At 41.9% G+C, this 22,396-nt stretch overlaps 1 protein-coding gene across 1 annotated transcript; it reads left to right on the top strand.

Moving 5' to 3' along the window:
• The first annotated feature begins 8,876 nt into the window (after positions 1-8,876).
• On the top strand, positions 8,877-21,192 carry LOC124278198 (alkali-sensitive linkage protein 1-like). Its single transcript, XM_046713928.1, has 2 exons — positions 8,877-8,995; positions 20,595-21,192. The coding sequence occupies exons 1-2, from the start codon at positions 8,877-8,879 to the stop codon at positions 21,190-21,192; spliced, it is 717 nt and encodes a 238-aa protein (XP_046569884.1).
• The last annotated feature ends 1,204 nt before the right edge of the window (positions 21,193-22,396 follow it).

The following is a 22,396-nucleotide window of genomic DNA, read 5'->3' as shown; positions in this document are numbered from 1 at the left end:
TCTAACCGTCGAGGAAAGGGACATAAAGAAGAGAGAGCTTCGAGTAAGTCTCATGTGTCTCAGTGGGATATCAGTGTAGAACTACAGCATGGCGTAATGGTGAGCTCCTAGGATTAGGATTAGGATTGGATATTTATATAGCGCAAATATCGGCGCAATTAGTACATGCTCCAAGGTCTTGGATTTTTTTTTCCTCGATCATATTGGATGTCAAACTCAATGGCACATCGTATCAACTATCTCAACTCCCCGGGAAGTCAACAACTCTAGCAGCCACTAGGCGCACCGAGTTATTGCGGCTTTTTCATACTTACGAGGTACCCATTCACAGCTGGGTGGACTGGGACACATAGTCACAGTACTTTGTCCAAGTTTACTGCACGTTACTGTACCCGCAATTAGGTGTTTGCACGTATTCATGTGGCCACCATCTGGTCATAAACCAACGGATTCGTGGGTTCTTTTAAGTGCGCAGGTTTGTGTACTGTACACTAGGGGTTGTGACACCACTGAAAGAGTCTGCGCACAAATTTGACACCTCAAGCTCGCTGGATCACTAGCCTGGCGCCTCAGCCAGGCATGCCCCATTATATAGCTACTTCTGTGACATAATTTTGCACAAGACGTTAAATCCCATTTCACTTCACTTAGTGATTTATTGTGTAATAAATCGCTAGGGTTGCAAATAAATAATTGACAGTGATGTCATGCTTGCAATGTCGAGGCGGTCATAAACAAATAATCTTCCATCAAGCAAATGACCCCTTGAATGGATAATAGTCAAAATAGTGTTCTCTTTCACGAGTAAGATCGTTCACAAGATCACCACTCGTGATGACAGGGAACTTGCTTTGCACTCAAAGGGCCACTGCGTCCTGGATGAAGAACAACCCACTGCATTAATGAAGTAACGTTATGATCCTGATGGATCATCTGACCCAAATATGATTTGGTCCTGGGGAGTGACCTGAACCTCCTTCACTGGACAAAAGAAAGTAAACGCTTTACCATTCTTACGTCTCATTTCTGTGCCCTGTGTACCTATGTTCTTGAGAATGTTACAGGTTGTGACATACCCGTTGACATGCTGCATTAATAGTCACCCATTATACCCGAATTAATTACATTACCATCAAATAGTCATTTCTTGCTTGTTCTATTTTCAGTCACCATCATCAATGGGCTTACTTTAAAGGTGGCATATACAACAAATACCACGCCACGCCACGCCACGCCACGCCACGACACGCCACGCCACGCCACGCCACGCCACCCCACGCCGTTCCTTTAGGTAATACCTACTAACATTGGCACACACTGTATATACAAAGATAAATTACATTGAGGTCATTCATAATTTTTCTACAGAGACACAAATGTGGTTGTCATTCCAGAAAATGTGCTTCCCATACATACGCACATAATCATGAAGGCAAGCAATACAAAACGGCTGAGGTAAGGAGAAAGAAAATGCATCAACACAAGATCAGAAACAGGTAATTACGAGCATGTTTATTCTATTTGTCCGCTGAGATGTCTAGCTTAATATAAAGAGTATTCTACGTGTGAACACGCAAGGTTCCTAATTGTTACGGATCAATATCAACACGATAACGTAATGCGTGGAATTGCTTCTGTCGTGTGCTGTGATCCAGGAAATTGTATTAAATCAACTAGAAGCATTTACGTCCCTCCAGAGAAACTACACTCTATGTGAATCTTGTAACATGTGTTAGAAATATAGTAAATTGACACCATATAGCACCATGGATATATATGACACTAAGATAACATATAACAGAGTCAGTAGTATATGGTGGAGCCAGGAACGTTGGGCAGTGTCAGGAACATATAGTGGAGCCAGGAACGTTGAGCAGTGTCAGGAACATATAGTGCAGCCAGGAATGTTGGGTAGAGTCATGAACATATAGTGGAGCCAGGAACGTTGAGCAGTGTCAGGAACATATAGTGGAGCCAGGAACGTTGAGCAGTGTCATGAACATATAGTGGAGCCAGGAATGTTGGGTAGAGTCAGGAACATATAGTGGAGCCAGGAACGTTGAGCAGTGTCATGAACATATAGTGGAGCCAGGAATGTTGAGCAGTGTCAGGAACATATAGTGCAGCCAGGAATGTTGGGTAGAGTCAGGAACATATAGTGGAGCCAGGAATGTTGGGTAGAGTCAGGAACATATAGTGGAGCCAGGAATGTTGGGTAGAGTCAGGAACATATAGTGGAGCCAGCAACGTTGAGCAGTGTCAGGAACATATAGTGGAGCCAGGAATGTTGGGTAGAGTCAGGAACATAAAGTGGAGCCAGGAACGTTGAGCAGTGTCAGGAACATATAGTGGAGCCAGGAATGTTGGGTAGAGTCAGGAACATATAGTGGAGCCAGGAATGTTGAGCAGTGTCAGGAACATATAGTGCAGCCAGGAATGTTGGGTAGAGTCAGAAACATATAGTGGAGCCAGGAACGTTGAGCAGTGTCAGGAACATATAGTGGAGCCAGGAACGTTGAGCAGTGTCAGGAACATATAGTGGAGCCAGGAATGTTGGGTAGAGTCAGGAACATATAGTGGAGCCAGGAACGTTGAGCAGTGTCATGAACATATAGTGCAGCCAGGAATGTTGGGTAGAGTCAGGAACATATAGTGGAGCCAGGAATGTTGGGTAGAGGCAGGAACACACAGTGGAACCAGGAACATTGAGTAGAGTCAGGAACACACAGTGGAGCCAGGAACGTTGGGCAGTGTCAGGAACATATAGTGGAGCCAGGAATGTTGGGTAGAGTCATGAACATATAGTGGAGCCAGGAATGTTGGGTAGAGTCAGGAACATATAGTGCAGCCAGGAATTTTGGGTAGAGTCAGGAACATATAGTGCAGGCAGAAACATTGAGGAGAGTCAGGAACATATAGTGGAGCCAGGAATTTTGGGTAGAGTCAGGAACATATAGTGGAGCCAGGAACATATAGTGGAGCCAGGAATTTTGGGTAGAGTCAGGAACATATAGTGGAGCCAGGACCATTGAGTAGAGTCAGGAACATGTAGTGCAGGCAGGAACATACACCATTGACAAGGGCTTCGACCTGTGTTTCAGGAGTTACCTTCTCTGATCCCAGGCTGATGAAACTCTTTGCTATTACTTTAATTTAGTCTGTTCGTCACCTGATTTATTATATCATCAATCATTTACAGTATTCGAAAATATGTCAAAAAGAATCAAAATCTCAAATTAGCAGTCAAGGCTACAGCATGAGCCCTGTCTCAAGCTGGAGGTGACCAGGAAGCGTCGTAAGTAACCCGGTTCAAATATATCTCAGCTTCTGACCAAACACACATAAGGTTGGGCAGTCTAGACAGGGAACCCGTTACTGAAATCGATTAATTTCGATCTTGCTCCGAGTTCAGTTTGCCATCTTCCATCAAAGCATGGTATAAAGGGCACATCTAAGCCTGTAGTTTGTGTTGAAATGAAAGAGACTGGCAGCTACGTTCACTTCCCTGGCTGAGAGTATTTCTGTAGGTAATGGGTATGATTGCCATTCTCGTACTGAACGAGTTCCGGAATACAGGCATCAGTGAACCGGCTTCCGGATGAAGCTCAGACCAATGGCAATCGCTGGGCTGCCATTACTGGCGGGTTTCTGTAGGCGACGACGTGTAGTTAGCTGCATGATGAAAACAAAGACAAATTTCTTACAATATTGTCCATGTAAGATCAACTGTTCATCAACATGTTGTTGCTTACGAACGAACTGCTTAATATTCGAGCCCGGCCTTGGACTTTGTAAAAATCAGTACTTAAAACGGTTTTCTCTGAAAAGGAAGATACAATCCTTTTAAGTACATTTTGTTCGTTCGTTCGTTCGTCCGTTACTTTTTATGCATGTTTTGCTTGCTTCCTTGCTGGCTGGCTTGAATATGTATTTATTTGGAATGTTGGGGTGAAGTGATGTGTGTTGAGAACCTGGATTCGATACCCAATAATGTGCGCCGCCTTTCATGTTGAACTCACTCACACACTCCAACTTGTTTCGACTACAGATTTATTTTTCAGGCTCCTTGTAATTTCTAACACATTTGAAAGTTTCCACTTTCAAGTCTCGCAATATACGTATATTATTGTTTTGTTTCACCAAAACCGGAAATATATTGGATAATTCTTCACAGAGTTAAAAACTACCTTGTTCCAGTGTAAATGCATCCAGCTTTTTAGCAATGTTTTTAATTGTCTCTGACCTCACTTAAACTCGACTCACGTTCTTGATACAACTCCTAAAGGCCATGTAGTGTTCAAAGGCTTGGATAGATTTCAAGAGGATTTGTTTTGTCAGCTGTGTCTTTTTCTGGATTGTCAGAACAGTGACACCAATGATACGGATCTATCAATGCCCAAATCAAAAGCTTGGCCCCTACGTGTTTAGACATCGTTTTAGGGGTTGTGTGTCGAGCCTCGGGTAACTCGAAGTATTTATGTAGCTCCCTTCAATTTCGACACAACAGTATCTGACAATATGTATAATTATTCTACCTTCAGTCAAGGATATATATGAAATCGCCCTACGTCGTTATTAAGCCCAAACTACCAAGCACTACATCGGGACAACTTGCCAAGGCTCTGTAAATAATGAGTTGAATCCGACCGAAGAAATATCCTCAATTATTTTGTGGACACGTGTGACGTAATAGGCAGTAGCACAATAACGAAGTTTACAATGGTCTCCTCCGTGTTTCAGTAATATATGACCTTTAACAGAGCCGAAAATAGTCTTGTTTTTCCAAGCAGAAATAGATGCCTAATAGACTTAGGGAAATGGATAGTAAGGCTATTACTGTTTCAGGTAGACGATAATCTGTTTCCAAAGACACGCCTTCGGGGGTCAAGGGTATTGGACACGAGTGACCGGTGTGTTCCCTGCCTGCCGTACGAACAGGAATAACAGATGCCACCTACTCATATTCCAGTTAACCTCGTTCTACAAAAATACCCATTTCTCCATTTTGTCTTGCATGCGTCGTAACGAAAGGCATTGATTGAAAATAGTCGCAGACAGACAGTGCTATTGTTTTACCAATGAAAGCTGTACTCATCTGAACTATTTGCTGGAGAGTATGAATAAACAATGTCATTTAGAAAGTGGTCTCATGTTACAAATGTTATATATGGGATTACACTTTTTCAGAAAAGTACCGATTCTAGTACTTTTGATGGGTTGAATCCTATCTGGGATGGATGCTGGCGATTAGGTGCCTGGCTTTGAGAAAGTGGGTTCGATTCCCGGACCTCTGTTTGAATGGAAAGAATGTGAATTTCTTATGTTGGGGGAGGAAGTAAGGCGGTGGACGCAACACCTCTGTCACTCCCCAAAAAATAATTTGCTTAAAGTTGGGAATGTACTCTCAAATATTACTTATAAGAAGGTTCTTAGTCAGATTACGAACTAAGGAATTGCTCCCTAATACAAGTCGAGATTGGGGTTGTAGAAACTATTGTCAACGTTATTTTCAACTATTTTTATTCTTAGATAGCAATATTTGATGTCGGTTTATAGCCTCAAGGGTTCGAACCGTTGTGATCACATCAGTAATAACAGTAACAAGCTGATCATTTCCTTCTCAATAGTTACACTTGTTGTATAGTCGGTGGCGGTTATAGGTGTGTCTGCTTGTATCGGTATCTTTGGTCGTGACAGGCCCAGAAGTGTGCATGCGTGTGTGCATGCGAGTGCCTTTGAGTGTCTAAATGTGTGTGTGTGTGTGTGTGTGTGTGTGTGTGTGTGTGTGTGTGTGTGTGTGTGTGTGTGTGTGTGTGTGTGTGTGTGTGTGTGTGTGTGTGTGTGTTGTAGTGGAATGTATGTGTACGTGCCTTTGTGTATATGGGTGCCTTTGTGTGTCTAAATTTGTACGTATGTGTGTGCGTGGACAGAATGGAGCGAAGTGTATGTGCATGTGTCCTTGTGTATATGAGTGCCTGTACGTGCCTGAATTTGTAGGTCTGTGTGTGTGTGTGGTTAGAATGGAGCGTACTGTATGTGCATGTGTCTTTGTGTATGTGTGAGTCTTTGTACGTGTGTGCTGCAGTTGGATGTGCAATGTCTTTGCGCTATTCTGTCTTTGTGTCTGGCCAGAGAAGCGACGGCTCATCGGTCAATCTGGTATTACTTACCTCCGGGCTCTCATTGTTTTCAGATGACTGTATAACTGTGTCAAGAACAATATTATTATTGGTGAGAAAAAGTTTTTCAGTCCTGTGTCTCTAAATACATCTCTTCAGACTGTTCAAGTTCGAGTAGTATTAAATGTTTTTCTTACCCTGTGTTCTTTATACATTGCACTGCCGTTTTGTCTCCGTCGGTCTGATCTTCAGGCACTTTATGACCAACTCCCTAAGCCCTGTGTTATCATTGGAGGACCATCTGCCATGACCCACTTTGGGGTAGTAATGACAGCAATACAAATGGTAAAGTACTGGAGGATCGTTTTCCTTAAATAACTACGCATTTTTAATGATGGATCTGACACATATCTACATCCGGGAACTGGAAGTTATTCTTGTCTGGACTTGTAAATTCGAATTTACTGAGTGAATTTGCATGGTCAGCTCACGGTGACCTTTGCAGAAGTGACCATTTTGCTGCCATAGTAAAGTCCGTGACAGAGTACTAAATCTCAAACCAGGCTAAATAAGTTTGAGGACTTTTGGACCTCTAGACAATTCCCTTCATCCTGGTATGATGCCATAATTGTACCCCTACCTAATCAACCTATTTCATTGACAACTACGTTTGCAAAACCATGGAATGCATGGTAAACAATAGAATAATAAATAGTAAAGATCGCAGTACTATTAAGCATTTAGTTGAGTGGAGCCATTCTTTACAATCCCGGCCGTGATGATCCGGGTTACATTTGTTCTTCAGTAACCCATGCTTGTCGTAAGAGGCGACTAACAGGATCAGGTGTTCAAGCTCGCTGACTTGGTTGACACATGTCATCGGTTCCCAACTGCGTAGATTTATGCTCATGATGTTGATCACTGGATTGTCTGGTCCAGACTTATTTATAGACCGCCGCCATATACAGCTGTAGCTGGAATATTGCTTAGTGTGGCGTAAAACTAAACTCACTCACTCACTTTACAAATGTCACAGTAAGCAAACTAAGCATATGACACTACGTTGAACACGATATTTTAAAAGATTTACTTGATCTCAATATTTATTCGAGTTTATAACCGACAGACAGGTTCATGTCTGCGGGAGTTTGCCCCACTGGGTCATTATAATCAGGATCAGAGTGTACCACAAGGAAGTATTTTATCTGTCACATTATTTACCGTTAGGATTCACAGTCTATCAAAAACTTTAAATGATTCCATTGAAGGATCGCGGGGTTTTTTGGGATGATTTTAATATTTCCACTCGTAGCAAAAACATTAATACTGGTATTTAAAGGTAACTACAACCATGTTTAAATAAAAATCGATAAATGGTGTTTGGAAAATAGATATAAATTTTCTAAGTAAAAACTAGTTATATCCACATTTGACGAACATATAAATTCCACAAAGACCCGAAATTGATACCAGATGGCATCCTTATTAAAGTTGTAAAGCAAGCCAAGTTTCTCGTTCATATTTTCGTTCCCTATTTGACATTTTGTATTGGTCTGATGTAAAACATCGAAAAAAATCAAATGCCTGAAAGCATTGGTTTTATTAAAAGTTCCTTCCAACTCAAAGTGGGGAGGGAATTAGAAAACCCTTATCCAACTATATAAAGCACTGATTCGTTCAAAACTTGACATTTATGGTGAGACTTCTAAAAGCAATTTAGAATAATTAAATTCAATCTATCACTCATGCCCGAGGCCTTGCCTTGGTGCTTCACCGATTCATAGTTTGTACGTTGATCCTGATCCTAAAAAACATCACATTGAATTATCCATAAAGTATGTTTCTAAATTACGTTCTTCAAAATTCCATCCATATAACTCCTCTTTATAAAGAACTCGACAATAAATAATCGTCTCTTATTTCGCTATTTGGAATATGAACACAGTCCGACCTTTCTGCTACTAGAATATATCTCGACGATACAGTCCCCACCAAACTTGCATCTTCCCACCATGGCAGTTAGTAAAGCCAGGGGTGATTCTAAAATTAACTAAATTAAAAAATCTGAAACAAATCAACTATCGCAATGTTATTAATTATCGCAATCAATCAATCTTTATTCAGAACTGAAGGCCACAGGCCCATAGTACAAGAACATATAACATATATGTACCCTATAATTACAATGACATAGAAAGCAAGACGTCATTTTTGAGACTTTAGTTTTTATTCTCATAGATTCTCGCCATCTTTGCTGTAACATGGGATCGATAATGTTTTCTGGCAATTCAATATTATTCAGAGATGTCTATTTATATCGATGGTAGTTCACGAAAGACAAGACTAATTAGTATCCTGTGAGTGAACGTAACCTAGGAAATGTATTTTACATGTTTCGGTCAGCGCCTCTGTGCTGACACGCAAAGTAACTTTTCTTTCAGAAATATGTCAATCAAATGTCGCAGCTTGTCAATCAACTGTGGGTCCACGTTGCTAGTTCTTCAGCAAAGTTTGTTCGGGGATGAAGAAGGGGATGTTAAAGAATGTTCGGGGGTGAGGGAGAGGATGTTCGGGGGCGAGGGAGAGGATGTTCGGGGCTGAAGGAGGGGATGTTAAAGGACGGTCGGGGATGAAGGAGGGGATGTTAAAAAGATGTTCGGGGATGAGGGAGGCGATGTTCAGGGAGAAGGAGGGATGTTAAAGGATGTTCGGGGGTGAAGGAGGGATGTTCGTGGGTGAGGGAGCGGATGTTATAGGATGTCTGGGGGTGAGGGAGCGGGTGTTAAAGGATGTTCTGGGGGTGAGGGAGGGATGAAGGAGGGGATGTTAAAGGATGTTCTGGGGGATGAAGGAGGGATGTTAAAGGATGTTTGGGGGTGTGCGAGGGGATGTTAAAGGACTGACTGACTGACTGAGTTTGGTTTTACGCCGCTTTTAGCAATATTCCAGCAATATCACGGCGGGGAACACCAGAAATGGGCCGATGTTAAAGGATGTTTGGGGGTGAAGGAGGGGATGTTAAAGGATGTTGGGGGTGAAGGAGGGATGTTAAAGGATGTTTGGGGTGAAGGAGGGATGTTAAGGAGGATGTTTGGGGTGAAGGAGGGATGTTAAAGGATGTTCTGGGTGAAGGAGGGATGTTAAAGGATGTTCGGGGTGAAGGAGGGATGTTAAAGGATGTGTTCAGGGGGTGAAGGAGGGATGTTAAAGGATGTTCGGGGGTGAAGGAGGGATGTTAAAAGATGTTTGGAGGTGAAGGAGGGATGTTAAAGGATGTTTGGGGGTGAAGGAGGGGATGTTAAAGGATGTTTGGGGGTGAAGGAGGGATGTTAAAGGATGTTCGGGGGTGAAGGAGGGGATGTTAAAGGATGTTTTGGGGTGAAGGAGGGATGTTAAAGGATGTTGAAGTGAAGGGGGTGAAGGAGGGATGTTAAAAGGATGTTCGGGGTGAAGGAGGGGAGGGATGTTAAAGGGGGGTGAAAGGAGGGATGTTAAAGGATGGGGGTGAAGGAGGGATGTTAAAGGATGTGGGGGGTGAAGGAGGGGATGTTAAAGGATGGGGTGAAGGAGGGATGTGACCGAAAAAGGATGTTTGGGGTGAAGGAGGGATGTTAAAGGATGTTCGTGGGTGCAAGGCGGATGTTAAAGGGGGTGAGGAGGAGGGATGTTGAATGAGGATGTTTGGGGTGAAGGAGGGATGTTGAAAAGGATGTTCGGGGTGAAGGAGGGATGTTAAAGGATGTTGGGGGGTGAAGGAGGGATGTTAAAGGATGTTTGGGGTGAAGGAGGGGGATGTTAAAGGATGTCTGGGGGGTGAGGAGGAGGGATGTTAAAGGATGTTGGGGTGAAGGAGGGACAAAAAGGATGTTGGGGGTGAAGGAGGGATGTTAAAGAAGGATGTTGGGGTGAAGGAGGGATGTTAAAGGATGTTGGGGGTGAAGGAGAGGGATGTTAAAGGATGTTTGGGGTGAAGGAGGATGTTAAAGGATGTCAGGGGGTGAAGGAGGGATGTTAAAGGATGTCTGGGGATGAAAGGAGAGGGGGATGAAGGAGGGGGATGTTAAAGGATGTCTGGGGGTGAAGGAGGGGATGTTAAGGATGTTCGGGGGTGAAGGAAGGATGTTGGGGGGTGAAGGAGGGGGATGTAAAAAGGATGTTCTGGGGTGAAGGAGGGATGGGATGTTGAAAGGATGTTTGGGGGTGAAGGAGGGATGTTAAAGGATGTTCAGGGGTGAAGGAGGGATGTTAAAGGATGTTCGTGGGAGTGAAGGAGGGATGTTAAAGGATGTCTGGGGTGAAGGAGGGGGATGTTAAAGGATGTTTAGGGGGTGAAGGAGGGATGTTAAAGGATGTTTGAAGGGGGGTGAAGGAGGGGATGTTAAAAGATGTTCGGGGTGAAGGAGGGGATGTTAAAGGATGTTCGGGGGTGAAGGAGGGGATGTGAAAGGATTTTGGGGTTTAGGGAGGGATGTTAGGGTAATGTGAAATTCAGCGTACTTGTGGCGAACTAGAATTACATTTCTTCTTTAACTCATTACTCTTTTCACTCTATCGCTGTCTATCCTTTAAGGCTGAGAGCAATTACAAGACGATCGTGGTGTAGAAAAACGTCTTTCTGAAGGCAAAATATTCATTTATCAGCTTCAATTGGAAGACTTTGAAAATTAATTTTCAACCCTAGCATAAACCAGTCTATTACACTTTTCAACCGACGAAGCCATAAATTACAGCCTTGTCTCCATTCTGGGCGCCGGTGTGGGGATATCTCACCACCGCAATTATTGGAATCCACAAAACAGAAGTTTAGAGCTCAAACTTAAATTTGACATTTCTTTGGAAGACTACATCGACCTTTAACGCAAGAACGGAAGCACCTAAACACAAAATACAAGTGAAGGACACAATACATGTGAGACATATAATAACAGTATGTTATATGGCACTGTATTATATTGTTAGGGACCGTTCATAATTTATTGCTTGGGTGGGTGATGATGATTTTTTTGATTTTTTGGATTTGATTTGATTTATTAATTTATTTTTTTATTTATTTTATTTTATTTTATTTTATTTTTGGGGGTTTTTGTTCTGGGGAGCTGTCAGCAATTTTGAACACACATACTAGGGGAGGTGTCAGCAATTTTGTACATAAAATTATGCTTAGAAATTATGGGAAGGGGGAGGGTCATTGATTTTGTACATGACATGCAGGGGAGGTCACGTATTTTGTACATGCTTCACCATCACACACCCTGACCCCCTAACCATAAATTATAAACGGTCCCTTAATATGTTGTAATTGTATTACATTGCTTCAATTTAGATCCAGATAAAGTTCATAACATTGCATTGTAACAATAGTCAGTTGTCATGAATGTATTTTTGTCTAATGTCAACAGTAATAGTGTGTAGGAGTTATAATAAGGCCACATATATGGAGCAGACCTGTCCAATGGACATTATTACCCGTTTAATCCAAGCTGCCTGTGAGACAATAGAACATTTATAGTCATAAGACTTATCCCACCGGGTACCCATTCACTGCTGGGTGGACAGAGGCAATCTTGAACAAACTTACTTGCCTAAGGTGAGGCAACATGTATCACATATGTGTAGTTGTGGGGCAGGAATGAAGTCCTGGAAACTCTCGGGAGTCTCCGTGTGTGACCTGAGCTATAAGCGCAAGATTCTGATTCCAAAGCTGACACTACAACGTTAACCTGGAATCAGTCTGTAAAAGAACTGGGTGTCAAACTCAAACTCAAACACTTTTATTCTAAAAAAAAACACTCTTGGTGGTACAAGAGAACCTTGATAAAACCCTTACAATACATATACATAAAGGCAAGACGGCAGAAAGTACAATTATAGTTTTACAATATAAATACAACATACTAGTAGTTACAGTTTACAATAAACTCATTTAGTCTTTTTCACACTTTTATCAACTAAGTTGACCCATTGCTAAATTTTGTGACTGTGCAAGATTTTGCTTCAAAAATAGTTTTTTATAAGTCATTAGATTAGGGAAAGATAAGTATTTAATGGGATGTATTTCTTTCTTTGTTCAATAAAACCTAGGCATTTAAATAAATAATGAAATTCATCTGCTACAGCAGGTGATTTACAGAGATTACTGGTTCTGTTTTCACGATCAATGCTATGCCAACTTCAACAGGTAGGTTATGGTTACAGGTTCTGTATTTTAAAATTGGTATATGTACATAAGCCGGCAGGAGGAGATAGTTTTCTAAACTAGGGAGAACTTTAATGTATTTGTAATAGAAACCAACACACAACAAAGCAATGTGATACAATCAACAATTGTATTATAAAATTAACAAAGTTCATAAATCAGTACAAATCGATAACAAATGTATTACAATAGCAGTGATTATAGCAATAAAGAAAGTTATGTTAGTATTCACCTCTCAGTAACAGTTATCAATCTTGCAAAATAGGCCTTGCAGGTTAAATGATCCTCACACACAAGGTGGGCCTTGTTACTTGAGATGTAATGTAAGATGAAAGGCAAGAGTCAACGTTGCAAGAAAATTATCCACATCCCTGAGCCAGAATAGCTCACAGGGTGGTGGTACCTTCCAGAACTCTATAATATCTTAATATAGCATAAATGTAACTATGCATACTTGCAAAATAGACCTGTTAATTGTGCACATTTCTTTCTTGTTTGTCAGCTGCATTTTATGTGTAAGTTACACAATTCTAGTGGAACACAGAATATCTGTGGGTACACAGTCTTCGTGACACAAACGTAGAAAGTCATAGTTCTAGTGAAAACCAGTCTAAGTAAACTTAGGCTCAGTATTATTCCTTACACTGCTATACTGAGTCTAACAAACCCAAGTAGAAAGTCTTCTCAGCTAACCTTCGAGAGACCTATGACTGTCAATCAAATGCGAGACGGACGAACGGATTTGACCAATCAGACAACGGCTACTGTTTAGGGTTCCCCGGTCGCTGACACTGATCCTTTCAACAGATGAAAACTCGCTTAAAACACAGATATTTGACCTGCAGTATATACGCTTAGGGCTTTCTGGTGACCTGGGTGCCGTTGTACAAAGCGATCTTAGCGCTAAGGTGGCCGTAACTCCCATACCTTAACATAGACTTAAGGTAGTCTTAGTGCTAAGGTTGTTTTGTACAACGGCACCATGGTTACCATAGCTAATATTTCCGCAAGCTGACATCCTCGTTTATTGACAAAAACGCTATTGTCAGCGACTGTTTACACACTGTTGTGGCGTGTTCCATGTGCATCAATCGGAAGCGATCGTACGGAAAATAGCATTGAATGGCATTCGGAATCGTACGGGTACAAACTTTTTTCGAGGTAAAAGTTCAAAAGGTATGTGCGAATGTCAGCTTTCGCGATTTGGTAAGCTGTGTTCTGATTGGTCAATTGAAAAGGTCAGCTGACGCGACCTTCTACTAGGTTTTGTTAGACTCAGTATAGCAGTTTAACGAATAATACTGAGCCTAAGTTTACTTTGACTGAGTGAAAACGCTCCTAAAAGTTTTCATGTACAAAGAACAAATAGCGACTATGTATACAGAATGCATATAAACCAATAATTTCTTGTTTTATGCCGCACTCAGCAATATTCCAGCTATATGGCGGCGGTCTGTAAATAACGGAGTCGGGACCAGATAATCTAGTGATCAATAACGTGACTATCAATTGGGATACAATGACATGTGTCAACCAAGTCAGCGAGCCTGACCACCCTATCCCGTTATTCGCCTCATAAGAAAAGCATGAATTGCTGAAGACCAATTCTAACAGGTTTATACGAACTAATATACAACAAGGCAGTATAACTCTGCAGGCATCAAAGTGACTACGTATTTTCCCTTGATGAGAATGGACAGACTTGGCTGCCGCCCTGTCATCAAGCATCTCCAAATGAAAGGGCTAGCTGCAGCAGCCATCCATGCAGATATGTAGACAACTCTAGGGGCTGATGTTTACATGTGTTACAGTTAGACGGTGGGCCGCGGAGGTAAGAGGGGACATCGACATTAATCGAAGGCGATTGATGACATTCAGCCACCACAAAGAAAAAACGCTGACATGCTTCATATGATTATAGATTATCAACACACGCCAGGTAGCTCCTACAGTAGCCACATCTCGTGAGAGAGTTGACAATATTCTTAAAAATGACCTTTGCCTGACAAATTTTAAGATTTCGGCTTATCAGTCTCACAGTCCCTGAACAACATTATTTCCCTTCTGCATAGCCTTTTCTGCAATGCTTAAGTCCTAAATGAAGCAAGTCTAGATTTCCTCAGCTCCTTTCTCACTGGGGATCCTTTCCTAATTTCAAAAGAAGTGTTCGGTTCTTGACTCCTGATCAGGATCACTTAGGGTTTATCATCTCCCGCGAGAAGTTACGTCGTTTAGAAACATATCCAACCGATTTTGTTGTGTGTTGTAACCATGAATTCGAGGATTCGCCAACATCAGTCAAAATCTAACTAGTGAGTGAGTTTAGTTTTACGCCGCACTCAGCAATATTCCAGCTATATGGCAGCGGTCTGTAAATAATCGAGTCTGGACCAGACAATCCAGTGATCAACAGCATGAGCATCGATCTGCGCAGTTGGGAACTGATAGGACTGCACGGTATTACCGGTAAACCGCAATACGACATTGTAACAATCACGTATCGCGATACGTTTTTGACGTACCGGTATACCGCCAAAGATTTATTTGTTCAATTTTAACCCATTTAGCACCGCACATAAGACTTCCGCCCGTATACCCACTAAATTTTAATGGTGAGGAAATATATATATATATGGATATTCAGGTAATATGGGTGGTGGGTGGGGATTGGGCGGAAGTCTTTCCAAAAGACTGGCAACGGGTCCACTTACAAATTGTAAAAGAGCACTGTATGGACGTTTCGAGGAAATCATTAAAATTGAATAAACTAATGAATAAAATCAACAGTTTTCATAAAAGTTGTCAAACTTACATCTAAGTTACTATTTCCATCTTTTCGTTCGATCATGTTATGTAAGTCAAGTGACATCTCGGCTTTCGTCACCTCGATCTTCATGCTCGGACACGATGTTTAATGAGAAAATATTTGCATAAAGAATATTTGTCACAGGTCGCGATACGACCAATAAGTTCCATAATTTACGTATATATGGCGATTTGTTGCTTAACACGTTCAGAATAGCATTATTGTACCAAAACCTTTTGTCTAAAAGTTTTCGTTTATGAAGGCGGTATCCATTGCTGTAATATGATTGGCTTACGAGCATGATTTTTACCAATCACGAACCTTATAGCAGACTGTGGGGAAAAAAGCGTCATTAGAAACCAATCTTTATCCAATAAAATCGCTTCTTACAACTGCGAAAATACTCCTGGCAAGGTTACTGTGATATTATTGATGATTAGAGCTTTGGAACAATACCCGCCATCAAATGAATCTTCTAGAGTCTTGTTCATACAGAGCTTCGAAAACGGAGGAATTTCCCAATGTTGTGTCATGTTACCGGTTGGAAAAGCCACGGTTATCGGGAAATAGGGGACCATATATATTATGTAATTAATCTTTATATAATAATATTCTGATTACGTAAAAATGAAAATATGAAAGAAATAGGTAAGAGGATATTATGGCATCTTACAAATGGATTAAAACAGCGGAAGTTTACGTCTCCTTCGTGGTTTATATGGACATTTTAAGTGTGTAAATATGTATTACTATTGGAAATAGATTTATTAAAGTTGAAGTTGTATTATTGAACAATATGGCAAACATACCTTTGGTATTCATCAACAGTTGGATTAGACCTAAAAAAATTAAATGGTGTATGACATAGCAATTATGTTTCACGAGCTGATATTTTCCTTGATAAACGTAGGCTTCTATCTTATTCTCATGTTTAATTTTTTTTCATTATTCTATTCAGTCTAAAGAAAGTGTACTTTACCTGATACAGAGTGACTTTTGCCCATCGTGAGTGTTTTGTTAAATCATTTCTTTATGTCAATGTGTACCAAACGTCATTCATGAAATAGGTAATCTTAATAATACTTTTATTCAAAGACAAAGGTGCATAAATCATCGTTTTGATTAGAATGGGCACTTCAAGATCATGTCACATGATTGTGACTTCAATTAATTTTGTGCACAGTAGCTCAGACTCTTTGAATTATTTGAAATTCAACATCCTTTGCTGTTTAAACAAGTTAAAGTATATACATTGTATGGGTGGGTCGATGGAGGACATGGTGTAAGCTAGTTTCAGTTGAATTTGTAATATATATGAAATGAGAAATCATACATTTATCTGCGTTAACTTTCCTTTGGACAGCAGTTACAATTAAAAGAAACACTTGTTGAAAGGTGTTTTTTTCATAGTAAAGCGTAGGGCTAGTAATGGTTTGGAAAGGACTAGTGACATACAAAATCCATCAGCCTGGAGGGCCAGTTAAAGTCTTTAGTGAGTGTCGATCCCTGCTGTTTTATTATAAAAATATAACAGAAGAATGTTCTGGATTTTCCTTTTTCACTTTGAAAGAAGCTATACAATGCACAATGGTTACTCACATATACTGTCATTCAATTTGAAGGTAAAAGAATATTACAAAGTGGACAGATCTCAATAACTGTTCTTTCACAATATATTGCAATACGTATCGCAATACAGAAGAGTGTATCGCAATATATCGCAATACGAAATTTGGGGCAATACACAGCCCTAGGAACCGATGACATGTGTCAACCAAGCCAGCGAGCCTGACCACCCGATCCCGTTAGTCGCCTCTTACGACAAGCATGTGTTACTGAAGGTTCATTCTAACCTGGACCTTCACGGGTCAGAATCTAACCAACAATGGCAGGAGTAGAGACATCTAACGTCTGCATTTCTCTCATTTAGAAAAAAGGCACCCAACGATCGTTGGCAGAATTGTCCTAGACCTCAGCGAAAATTATCTTGATAATGTCTTTGCAGCCAGCCAAGTAGCCTCTTCCCATCATATACAGTTAGACTCCGAATCTTTAGGCCACATGAAAGAATTTTAGGCAAGTTCCAAGCTTTACTCTCGCATTTCCGTGATCTGTAATGATTATTCGGGCTGGCACACGAGGCAAGAGGCATAAGATTGCTGACTTCGCGCAAGTTTACGCTTTTATTCGTTTAGGTTGACTTGATCGCGGTTAAATACCGAAAGTCATATGAAGGTAACGAAATAAGACAGGAGATCATTATTGAAAGCCACAATTCAGTCAAAGGGGAATAACACATTCAAATAGTGACTGAAGCGCTTGTAAAATACCATTAAAAAGTTGGGGTCAAAACTATATTCTGCTTGGATCAAATTGATAACGATAAATCACAATTTCACACCAAATCGGTTCATGATCAACATTCATTTCAGCGCAGAATGTAATAAAAACATCCGACCAACTCTGAAAAAAGTTTCGTAACAAACTACCATCATTTTGTTTTGATTTTCCGTGTGACATTTTACGAGGGTAAAGTGACAGGAGTACTGTTGTAGGAACAAGGGAGGGAAGCACGTGCAGCTTTGGATGTCAACATGATTTGGGGTACAACAGAAGTGGGCTTCACACATTGTAGCCATGTGGGGAATCGAACCCGGGCCTGAAGAGCGAACGCTTTAACAACCTGGCTACTTCATTCTCCGCTGGATGATACGTCGTAATATTGTGTGGTTTCTTTCAAACCACCGTTAAACTTAAGGAGAAAGAGCCGATAATAATCTTCTCATTCGTAACAGTCGTCCCTTTCCGTAACCTGAAAGAAGACTCGTACCCCTCTCGTAGCCATGTCCGGGATAAATATCCCCCCAGCCAATCAGTATGCGTGTATGTAGAGAAGAAATTGGGTCAAAATAGTTACTTGAAATAATTTTCATTTCGACTTGCATAATTTTTTCCCAGACACTTCAAGTATATTTTAATTATTGCATAGTACTCATGGGTTTGCTGAATTTTTATAACCAGGATGTATTAACATTATAGCGTAGGATTTAAGCATGTTAAACATACCCTTTGAGGTAATTTCCTTGGCCATTCATGACCATCTCGTGTTATTCCGGGACAAGCCGAATAGCGACCTCGACTCGTGGAAGGATTTCATATTGACGTATGAACATCAGAACTACTTTAAACAAGAACGATAACTCCTGTTTGATTCCAATGGTACTTAATTTCACGGAAGCCCTCGTATATTGTATTGCCGGTTTTGTTTTCGTTTTTATTTATTTATTTTATAGAATTAATCCTCTAAAACACCTACAACTAATGACAATATTTGTTAAAAACACATTCTAACGTAATCATTACCAGCTGTTCACATTATATTTCCAAATATCTATCTCTAAATTAGTGGTGGTCCGATTAATTGAAATAATCGAGGATTGGTCGTAGTGACTAAACGACCAAGCAATCGTTCATAATTTCTCATAATCGAACACAAACAATCCTGGAACACAATATTTTTCACATAGTTAGTTTTGTCTGTTACATTTTGTAAGCACTACAAGCTCGTTTCAAGTCATGATTGAATTTATCTTAAAGATTCCAAGAAATTTATGTTCCTAACATGCTAGTCATCCTTTAAAGATATGAAAATTTGCCCAAAAACACCAAAAGAGCTACATGGTTTTTTTCCTTATTTTTATGTGCATTAACAAATTTCATAAATGATGCTAACCAATTATTTTCGATGATTGAAAGGTAGTAATGAACCAGTCATCAATGTTGAGATTTTAACCAATTCCCAACACTACTCTAAATAGGGGGTAAGAATCACAAGAATAACAAGAATCACAAATATGCAAATACAGAATGTAGAATTATCTTTCTCCCGCTGCATTAAATCTCAAAGCAGATACTGAAAAAATGACTTTAAGATATTTCCCAAACTGAACATTAACCCTAACCCCGGCATGCAACGAAAGGGTGACAGTGCTGCTTTGTGTACATAGCTACATGCGACTAACTTGGGATTCCTTGAAACATTGTTCTCATCATTTGGGACTGGATTGTGGCCAAGCTTTTCAAAGTGTACGAACATAGCAGCGACAGCCGTGCGGGGAAGGTGGCAGAGAGCGACTTTAACCACTAGACTACCGGCGAGGTGGTGTGAATATCAGGGTGGGGGAAACTAGAACTGAGCGTGACGAGCGAACACTTTAACCACTAGACTACCGGCGAGGTGGGGTGAATATCAGGGTAGGGGAAACTAGAACTGAGCGTGACGAGCGAACGCTTAAACCACTAAACTACCGGCGGGGTGGGGTGAATATCAGGGTAGGGGAAACTAGAACTGACCGTGACGAGCGAACACTTTAGGTGGGGTGAATATCAGGGTGGGGGATATTAGAACTGAGCGTGAAGAGCGAACACTTTAACCACCAGGCTACCGCCGGGATGGGGTGAATATCAGGGTGGGGGATACTAGAACTGAGCGTGACGAGCGAACACTTTAACCACTAGGTTACCGCCGGGGTGGGGTGAATATCAGGGTTTTGGGGGAACTAGAACTGAGAGTGACGAGCGAACACTTTAACCACTAGACTACCGGCGGGGTGGGGTGAATATCAGGGTAGGGGAAACTAGAACTGAGCGTGACGAGCGAACACTTTAACCACTAGGCTACCGCCGGGGTGGGGTAACCACCTACCATGCCGGGTGGGGTGAATATCAGGGTGGGGAAACTAGAACTGAGCGTGACGAGCGAACACTTTTACCGGCGGGTGGGGTGAATATCAGGTTTTGGGGAACTAGAACTGAGCGTGACGAGCGAACACTTTAACACTAGGCTACCGCCGGGTGGGGTGAATATCAGGGTGGGGAAACTAGGGTGGGGTGAATATCAGGGTGGGGGAAACTAGAACTGAGCGTGACGAGCGAACACTTTTACAGCGGCCGGGTGAATATCAGGGTGAATATCAGGGTGCGAACACTTTACTAGAACTAGCGTGACGGCTACCGCCGGTAACCACTGGCTACCGGCGGGGTGGGGGGGGGTGAATATCAGGGTGGGGAAACTAGAACTGAGCGTGACGAGCGAACACTTTAACCGACGTGTAAACTGTCTACCGACCATTGGCTACTGACCATCACGCAAACCGGACCATCACGTAAACTGTCTACTGACCATCACGAATATCAGGGTGTGGAAACTAGAACTGGAGCGTGACGAACTGTCTACTGACCATCAGCTAAACTGTCTACTGACCATCACGTGTAAACTGTCTACTGACCATTACGTGTAAACTGTCTACTGACCATCACGTGTAAACTATCTACTGTCCACAACAAGCTATAGCTATCTACTGACGTTACGTGTAAACTGTCTATTGACCATCACGTGTAAACTGTCTACTGACCATCACGTGTAATCTGTCTACTGACCATCACGTGTAAACTGATCACGTTCTTGCTGCAGGTATGACTGGGGCACGAATCACAACAAGCATCACGAGCTCGGCTGTCAGGGCGAGCCCCGCGGGGAGTTCTTGCCCATGGTCTGGGGCTACTGGGGTCAGAAGATGAACTTCCCAAGCTCCACCCACAACGTGCTCGGCTTCAACGAACCCAACTACAAAGACCAGTCCCACATGACCCCTCAAGCTGCTGCCACGCACTGGCGGGAGCTCCAAACAGCGGCCCAAGGGATGTCCCTGGTCAGTCCGGCCCCAGCTCGATGTGGCAGTGTTGGGGGACTATGCACAGAGGAAACTTACAAATGGCTGGATGACTTCTTCAAAGCTTGCAGCGGCTGTCAAGTCGACTACGTGGGCGTCCACAGGTACACCTGCAACGCTGACAACGACATAAGGTTCCTGGAGACTGTGTACCATCGGTACCACAAGAAGGTGTGGCTGACGGAGTTCGCCTGTCCCTATTCTTCCTCCCGTGCGCACATTGAGAACTACATGAAAGCCATCATCCCTCGACTAGAGGCTGCACCGTTTGTGGCACGCTACGCATGGTTCCAATCCAGACTAACGCAGGGCAATAACTTCATCCACAATGATCCTTAGGGTTAGAGTTTAGGGTAAGGGTCTACACTCTTTCAGATCCTTAGGGTTAGAGTTTAGGGTAAGGGTCTACACTCTTTCAGATCCTTAGGGTTAGGGTTAGTGTCTGGTACCCTTTCAGATCCTTAGGGTTAGTGTTAGTGTCTGGTACCCTTTTCGATCCTTAGGGTTAGAGTTTAGGGTAAGGGGCTATCACTCTTTGAGAACCGTAGGGTTAGGGTTAGTGTCTGGTACCCTTTCAGATCCTTAGGGTTAGTGTTAGTGTCTGGTACCCTTTTCGATCCTTAGGGTTAGAGTTTAGGGTAAGGGGCTATCACTCTTTGAGAACTGTAGGGTTAGGGTTAGTGTCTGGTACCCTTTCAGATCCTTAGGGTTAGGGTTAGTGTCTGGTACCCTTTCAGATCCTTAGGGTTAGAGTTTAGGGTAAGGGACTACACTCTTTCCGATCCTTAGGGTTAGGGTTAGTGTCTGGTACCCTTTCCGATCCTTAGGATTAGGGCAAAGGGCTATCACCCTTTCAGATCCTTAGGGTTAGTGTTTAGGGCAACGGGCTATCACTCTTTCAGATCCTTAGGGTTAGGGTTCGTGTCTGGTACCCTTTCCGATCATTAGGGTTAAGGTTAGTGTCTGGTACCCTTTCAGAACCTTAGGGTTAGGGTTAGTGTCTGGTACCCTTTCAGATCCTTAGGGTTAGGGTTAGTGTCTGGTACCCTTTCAGATCCTTAGGGTTAGGGTTAGTGTCTGGTACCCTTTCAGATCCTTAGGGTTAGGGTTAGTGTCTGGTACCCTTTCCGATCCTTAGGGTTAGGGTTAGTGTCTGGTACCCTTTCCGATCCTTAGGGTTAAGGTTAGTGTCTGGTTCCCTTTCCGATCCTTTTTAGCAGACATGTCTTTAGATGCAAACAACCCTTTCCGATCCTTAGGGTTTGGGGTTAGACCTGACCCAGTAATCTGGAGAAATGCGTTTGTGCTAATTAATCTGAAAAAGTACAAAGCTCCCCATCTTCATCATACAAGCTTTTAAATGCCACTCAAAGGTGCATTTATTATTAAACCAATACTACAAGGTCAATATGGATTATTGTTTAAAATTCTGCCAAGCTTAAAGGTGAAACAAAATATGATAAAAGGGGGGCAACTCTGAATCGGTCACGGCATGTGATACTAAGACTGCCTGTCGGTAGAGTGTTCGTCATGGCGGATTCTC

This window comes from Haliotis rubra, unplaced genomic scaffold, assembly GCF_003918875.1.
Source record: "Haliotis rubra isolate DU_JTF1 unplaced genomic scaffold, ASM391887v1 Scf233, whole genome shotgun sequence".
NCBI lineage: Eukaryota > Metazoa > Mollusca > Gastropoda > Lepetellida > Haliotidae > Haliotis > Haliotis rubra.
The sequence above is the reverse complement of the archived record's forward strand: the minus strand, read 5'-3'. Positions and strand labels throughout refer to the sequence as shown.

Bases quoted from the DNA above. Each gene is read 5' to 3' on its own strand.
- LOC124278198 (XM_046713928.1), top strand. From the start codon at position 8,877: ATGTCTGGGGGTGAGGGAGCGGGTGTTAAAGGATGTTCTGGGGGTGAG. The intron at 8,996-20,594 runs GTGTGCGAGGGG...TTCTTGCTGCAG, and splicing joins ATGTTAAAGGATGTTTGGGG to GTATGACTGGGGCACGAATC.